At 32.5% G+C, this 8510-nt stretch overlaps 1 protein-coding gene across 3 annotated transcripts in view; it reads right to left on the bottom strand.

Annotated features, from left to right (window-relative positions):
- Positions 1-5507, bottom strand: part of LOC115227436 (caspase-3-like) — a 22489-nt gene extending 16982 nt beyond the window's left edge. Inside the window, exon 1 of one of the 3 annotated variants that reach the window (XM_036498626.1) lies at positions 4859-5472. In XM_036498626.1, the coding sequence (XP_036354519.1) occupies positions 4859-5029 (171 nt within the window). In that variant the 5' untranslated portion in view covers positions 5030-5472. Of the gene's footprint in view, positions 1-4031 lie in introns of those variants that run through there. The other 2 variants (XM_036498625.1, XM_036498627.1) reach the window with 2 other exon arrangements.
- Between the last annotated feature and the right edge of the window lie 3003 nt (positions 5508-8510).

The following is an 8510-nucleotide window of genomic DNA, read 5'->3' as shown; positions in this document are numbered from 1 at the left end:
ATATATATTATATATATATATATATTATAGTATATATATATATACATAAGTATATATATATATGTATGCGTATATACGTATATATATGTATATATGCGTATATATGTATATATATGTGTATATATATGTATATATATATACGTATATATATAATATATATAAATTATATCTATCTGTATGTATATATATATGCATATGTTTATATATGTATATATATATGTATGAATATGTTTATATATGTATATGGATATATATGTATATGTATATATATATAATGTATATATATATATATATATATATATATATATATATATATATATGAAATATTATTATATATGTATATATGTATAGGTATATGTATATATGTATATATATATTGTATATATATATATATATATAAATATGTATATTTATATATATATATGTATGTATATGTATATATCTATATGTATTGTATATATCTATATGTATATATGTATATGCATATATCCATATGTATATGTATATATATGTGTATATCTATGCGTATATGTATACATATGTATACCTATATATATGTGTGTGTGTATATATATATATATATATATATATATATATATACATAAAATATTAGTTATCGCCATACTAATATGGCATTCTTATAAAAATAAGAAAAAAGCTGACCGCTTATTAGCTCCATGAGGCCATCGCCTTAAGTTAGCTATTTGATACACAAACTGTATCCATATAACCTTTGAACAAGGGAGGTCAGTCGCTCCACACTACTTGGCCGGCAGCTACAGACGCGTTTCGGGGTATTGCCCCTTTTCAATGCAGCGTAGCCAAACCAGTAGGTGTCGCTTCCGACAATCTCTGTTCAAAGGTTTTATTTACCTAGCTTCGGTGGAATACATCCACTTGTTTTCAATAATAGAAATATTAAAATTACTAAGTCTCTCTAAAAGAGAACAACGGCAGCGTTCCCGGAAAATATTAGTTATCGCCATACAATATGGCATTCTTATAAAATAAGAAAAAAGCTGACCGCTTATTAGCTCCATGAGGCCATCGCCTTAAGTTAGCTATTTGATACACAACTGTATCCATATAACCTTTGAACAAGGGAGGTCAGTCGCCCACACTACTTGGCCGGCAGCTACAGACGCGTTTCGGGGTATTGCCCCTTTTCAATGCAGCGTAGCCAAACCAGTAGGTGTCGCTTCCGACAATCTCTTTCAAAGTTTTATTTACCTAGCTTCGGTGGAATACATCCACTTGTTTTCAATAATAGAAATATTAAAATTACTAAGTCTCTCTAAAAGAGAACAACGGCAGCGTTCCCGGAAAATATTAGTTATCGCCATACTAATATGCATTCTTATAAAAATAAGAAAAAAGCTGACCGCTTTTAGCTCCATGAGGCCATCGCCTTAAGTTAGCTATTTGATACACAAACTGTATCCATATAACCTTTGAACAAGGGAGGTCAGTCGCTCCACACTACTTGGCCGGCAGCTACAGACGCGTTTCGGGGTATTGCCCCTTTTCAATGCAGCGTAGCCAAACGACTGTATTAAACGGGTGAAGGTAAAGAAATATTTTTACCGTAAATTTATAATACAAATAAGAAAATGGAGAAACAATTTAGTTTGTTCATCAACTTTCGGATATTAGAATGTTGAATTATTTATTCATTTAACAAAATGAGAACCTTAATAGCATACATATATATCTTACAATTCAATACATATAAGATAAGAATACAAATTATAAAAATCATAATATAAATTATTGCAATCATTAAAATCACTTCTTACAGCTGTTTCAGCCTATGGTTAAAAGTCATTAAAATTTTTATTGCTTACAGTTGTCAATATATTGAGGTTGTAGGCATTTAAAAATAGGGTACTTATATATATAACCAAAGGCCTCGTCAGAGGTTATAAGGAACTTTAAAAATATTTATATTAATACACGAAACATGATACACGTATTATTTGATATATATAAAAAATATGAACAAATATCCATATAGACATATACAGATACATATATGCACATATACATGCATAAGCAGATTGTATATACTCTTACATGTGTAAAAATACATAAATAAACACAATTAAACAGTAGGTACAAGTAAATATACCATTCATCATATACATATACATATACTGGAACATATAAACACGTCTATGCTTATGGCTACATAAATAATAATCAATTCTTCTTCTTCTTCTTCTTCTTCTTCTTCTTCTTCTTATTATTATTATTATTATTATTATTATTATTATTATTATTATTATTATTATTATTATTATTATTATCTTATTAGTTTTATCAATGATAACAATATTATTAGATTTAGTGTAATCTTCACTTGACAATACATATTATAATATTAATAGATTCCAATATATAAAATATTACGATACAAGATAAACATCCACAATCCATACAAATAAATATATATATACATACATATATGTATACAAATATACATGCATATAAACATATAAAAAACATACATTTAGACTATGGTTTTCAGTATATAGTTCTTCTTAATACAAACAAATTCAAGCGTAATATCCGTATGAGGATTTTTTCTTTTCGTCAAAGTTGAAGTTAAAATTATACTTATATTTGTATTCTAATCTATCGAATTAATATAGTATATATATATATATATACTGTACATATATAACACATACAAATATACGTATATATATACTTATTAATCCGAGGGGTGGCAATGTGAGCAGCAATTAAAGGAACATTACAAAATCCACAGAAAGATCAAACGCTTACATATATTCATATATTCATTTATATCTACAGAACAGATATAAAGTCCGACGTTTAAAAATATAATAATATATAAATATATAAACATCATATAAAATGTATGAATATATAAGGATCAGTGTTGCATATATAACACATTGAATTTACGCTTAAAATCATAAAACATTTGGTAAAAATTTGTTAAATTAAAAATTTGGGGTAATATAACATAGAATGACATGTTAAAATTCCAGAGAAAATACAGAAAAGATAAATTTACAAAATTACAAAAATACAAAAATGTTCATCAGAGAGAGAGAGAGAGAGAGAGAGAGAGAGAGAGAGCAATAAGAAAATGGAGGGGATCAATAAGTGGTATTCATCAACTTTTAGACATTATATTATGTCAATTTATTTATTTATTTATTTATTAATTAAAATGACAATTAAAACAAATTAACATATTATGCTTTACATATATATGATGCAATAAAAAAACATTTGGGTTTTAATAATTGGGTATTCTACCAGCAGTATATTGGATAGATATTATCGCTTAGTTGGTTGGATTCACAACCTCTTTCTTGGATATATATATATATATATGTATTATATATTATATATATATATATATATATGTATAGGATAAATTGTTAAAAACGTAAGTGCATTAGTGCTGAGTGGGTGCGAGTACTGAACAAATGTCCATGTAGCAGTCAAACAACTTTGAAATAACAGCCAACTGTATTAAGAAGTGAAAGATCATATAAAGTTATATAGTCCTAGTACAAATAAAGACAGACGAAATACCTATTTCTTTACTACCCACAAGAGGCTAAACACAGAGAGAGGACAAACAAGGACAGACAAGCGGATTAAGTCGATTATATCGACCCCAGTGCGTAACTGATACTTAATTTATCGACCCCGAAAGGATGAAAGGCAAAGTTGACCTTGGCGGAATTTGAACTCAGGACGTAACGGCAGACGAAATATGGCTGCGCATTTCGCCCGGCGCGCTAACGTTTCTGCCAGCTCAACGCCTTAGTACGTTAAAAATTGTTTTTTCACACTAGGCACAAGGCTTGGAATTTTTGGGGGAATAGGCCAGTTGATTTGATCGACCCCAGTACGCAACTGGTACTTATTTTATCGACCTCGAAAAGATGAAAGGCAAAGTCGACCTCGGCGAAATTTGAACTCAGAACGTAAAGAGTACATAAAAAAATATTACAATGAAACAAAGTAAGTTCTCACAACAGAATATGTGTGTATTGTGTGTGTGTGTGTGTGTGTGTGTGTGTGTGTGTGTGTGTGTGTGGTGTGTGTGTGTGTATGTTTGCATGTGTGGATAAGGTCAGGAGGAAAGAGGAGAGGACATAAAAAAAGGAAGATTTCACTTGTAAAAGTATAATTCTTTTGTCAACATGCTTGCTATGCAAGGAACTTGTTTCATTTCATTAATCTCTGAATGTCTAGTCTTAGACTCATATTCATAGGCAACCCTACGATTTACTGAAATCATTAATTGTTGCAGTTCAAGTCGGTCTCCGTCTTTTTCCAAAATGTGAGCCAACGATTGAATAAACCACGATCCATTAGTGGAATTTCTCCAGGCGTAAAATCCAGGGACAGTGGAATAAGCTAGAAGAACGTCTGCCCAAAGTGGTACTTTGTGAGATGTGACATTTTGATATTTCTCTCTTACAAAAGCATCGGCATCGTGCATAACTGCACCTCTGTCCAGTTTTGTTCCCCGACAAGCTTGTACGAAGAATAGTTTTGGCTTACCTATTAAGCTTGGGCATCTATTAGGAAGCAACTTCTCTACTAAATCGTTAAGATTTACTTTGCCATCAGTGCCATAAATCTGGTTATCATCTTCACCGTGTGTCAATATAACACAAAGGAAGCAGTTATACTTCGCATGCTCCATCGTGGATATATCCGTAAAGATTCGCGTCATCTCTTTCACTGATAAATTCCTGCGGTTGATCACCTTAAAATGCAATGACTTCAATATCATTTTAATTGCTGATGCGTCTTCATCGGATCCTTGTCGTTCAGGCATTCCTGTCGATTCATCAAAGTTCACGTTATTTATTATTAAAGCCAGATTCTCTTTTTTGTGATCCATGTCATATCTGGTATTTACAGATTCGCTACATTCCTCAACAGACACCATTTCAACATCTTTAGGTTGTGAATTGGGATCCTTCTCATTAAAAAAAATACCTTCAACACGTTGTGCATCTGTGTAGTCCATGATTGATCTGAATGTGTTTGAAGGTGTGGAAATATATCAGGGGAACAACAAACGGTGGATTGTTCTGAAAATTGGACTTAAAATTTCACTGCAGTTAAGGAACGGAAAAAGACGATAAATTAGCGCTGTTTTTGTCGTTGTTCAGCACAGAAATAGCAGTCAAATTGTATTCTTTATAAATATCAAGATGGTGTGAATAACACAAGCGAATATTCAATAGACAGTAGTAAATATAGGTTAGTACATTACAAAGTAAAATATCCACATCTGTTAAACTTACACCTTAAACGTTGATAAAATGTCCAGACATAACTTGATAATAAAATAGACAATCCACCGAAAGAGAATTTCACTGAATTTTTAAGTGATACAACAGTCGTAACCCAACACAAGACTACTTCTTCGTTTTTATTTGTTTGCGCTTTCTGAATGTATATCTAAGATATGTCATGCCTTAGTAATTACTGGTTAGCAACGAACCAATGATAAAGGTTTCTATATTTAGGTCATTGAGTGGGATCAGCAAGTTTTCTATGCAATATAATGCACCCAATAATACATATTTTTCTGAGAAAACGAAAGTTTTTTTTTTATTGGAAGTTTTATAGCCCGATGCGTATAGGTGTCGTAACTATACATCTACACATGTACACACACACAAACGCATACACACACACACACACACACACACAACACACACACACACACACACACACACACACACACACACACAGATAGAGAGTCAACAAGTGAGACCATGATAATCGCAATATCGAAAACTCTTAGAAGCGCTCAAATGATTCGGGCTTACACCCTGATATCTTGATCGGGAACCAAATCAGCAGGGTAAGGAGTGGCCATAAAGAAAACCCAAGTGAACAGACATGGAGACAAGGATACAAATAAACAGAGGAACCATCAGGTTTTAATGTACCATATACATACATGCTTACATGCATACACACACACACACACACACACACACACATACATAATAATAATAATATGAGGGAATATTATTCCAAACTTACAGGGGAAAATTCAATTTAGAAATACTAAATCAAATTTCACAAAATATAATATATATATATATCTTTATATATAAAAGTAAGGTTGTGTGTCTGTCTCCTACGATTTAGATTCCTAACTACTCCCACATTTTGCGGTGCAGTTTAACCAAAACAGGGTATCTTATAGTCGTGATTCATATCGAGCCCTTCTGGGTATTAGCGCGCGTCTACGATGAGTCTACGATTTAAAAAATAATTTCCCATCATTTATTTCCATTTTAATGTCTACGATGAGTCAACGATTTAAAAAAAAAATTACCATAATTTTTTTTCCATTTTCAATGCATTTTTTGCTATTTTTTGGCTATAACTCTCTAAAAATGCTTTATAGTTATTTTCCTTACAAACCCGAGCAACGCCGAGCGATACTGCTAGTATATATATATATGTATGTAAATTAGAAAAAAAACCCACCTTTTATCAGTTCAATAATGAAAAATTAAATTATACCATTTAGAAAAATTACATATTATAGAAAGATTAAATATAAGATAAAACATATAACGATGATCAAGTAATGTGCAAAATAATAAATAAAACGTATATATTTGTTGCATAGGTTTTATTTATTATTTTGTACTTAATTTAGTTCTAGGTAAATGTTTTATCATACCTTTAATTTTTTTCTATATGGTATGATTTAAGTATATCATTGTTGAATTGCTACATGGTGGTTCTTCTCTAATTTATATACATGTATTATATATTGTGAAATTTGATTCAGTATTACTAAATTGAATTTTTCCCTGTAATTTTGGAATCATTTTCCCTAATATCATATGTATGTATGTATGTATGTATGTATAGCTACGCAGACGATACGAAAGTCTCGCAGAAGATACAGAACGCCCAGAGATGTTGCATACCTGTAGCAAGAGTTGGACTCAGTTAACAGATGGGCTGAGGACAATACTATGCGGCTTAATACTGAACAATTCCAAGCCCTGCGCTACCCGCATCCAAAACTGAATATAAAGCTTACAGGGTCCACAGGGGATTACAATCCCAGAGCCTAAATCAGTGAGGGGCCTGAGTATCGAGATGAGTGATGATACCTCTTTCCAAATGCACATTACCAGGATGGCAACAAAGTGCAGACGATTGGCTGGATGGATCCTGAGAACGTTCAGGATCAGAGAGAAGGAAATCTTGATGGTCCTCTGGAGGACAATCGTCCTCAGCCGCCTGGATTACTGCTCCAGCGAATCCTCACAAAGAAAATCGTCTCGTTGCAACAGCTCAGCTACTGGGAAAGGCTGAAAGAGCTAAGAATCTACTCCCTGGTGCAAAGGCGGGACAGGTGTGCAGTAATATACATGGAAGATCCTGAAAGGAATTGTGCCAAGTTTTGGCATTGAAAGCTACACTAATGCCAGAAGTGGTCGACACTGCACAGTGACAAAGATCCCGCAATGCTATCGCGCTTCAGGAACAGTTACTGCAACGGCCAGGGTTTCAGAGGCCCACAGCTTTTTAAAATTTTTCCAAAGAGCCCGAGGATCTACACAATGTGGATGTAGGTGTCTTCAGATCAACTGGACCTTTTCCTGTCGAGAGTCGCAGATAAACCTACCTCGCGGCAAGAGGTGCAAATGAGAGTCACGATATCAAGCCCTTATTCACCAAAAGCCACATATTATAGGGGGCTCCCAATAATAGCAGTGTAGCAAAACAAGGGTGCCCTTGCATGGCACAGCTCTAAGCTGCAACTACAAATAATATATATATATATATATATACATACAAATATATATATATACATACACACACAACACACACACACACACACATATATATATATATATATAGTGCATGAGTGACTGTGGGAAGTAGCTTACTTACCATGGTTCCGTGTTCAGTCCCACTGCATGGCATCTTGGTCAAGTGTCTTCTACTGTAGCCTCGGGCTGACCAAAACCTTGTGAGTGGAACTGGTAGACGAAAACTGAAAGAAGCTTGTCGTATATAAATATACGTGCGTGTGTGTGGGCATCTGAGTGTGTTTGTGTGCCAAGATTTGTCACCCTAATTTCGCTTGACAAACGATGCTGGTGCGTTTACGCCTCCGTAACTTAGCGTTCGGCAAAAGAGACCGTTATAATAAGTACTAGGCTTACAAAGAATAAGTCCTGGGATCGATTTGTCCGATTAAAGCTGGTGCTCCAGCATGGCCGCAGTCAATTACTGAAACAAGCAAAGGAGTAAATAGTATGTATACGTATATATATGTATATATATATATATATATGTATATATATATATATATTATGTATATATATATATATTATATATATATATATATATATATATATATATATAATATATATATAATATATATATATATATATATATATGTCTATATATTTGCATATATTAAATTTATACATATATATATATATGCATATATATAT

The sequence above is a fragment of the Octopus sinensis genome, unplaced genomic scaffold (genome assembly GCF_006345805.1).
Source record: "Octopus sinensis unplaced genomic scaffold, ASM634580v1 Contig03097, whole genome shotgun sequence".
Lineage (NCBI taxonomy): Eukaryota > Metazoa > Mollusca > Cephalopoda > Octopoda > Octopodidae > Octopus > Octopus sinensis.
Note: the sequence above shows the minus strand (reverse complement) of the source record. Positions and strands in the feature narration are given on the sequence as shown.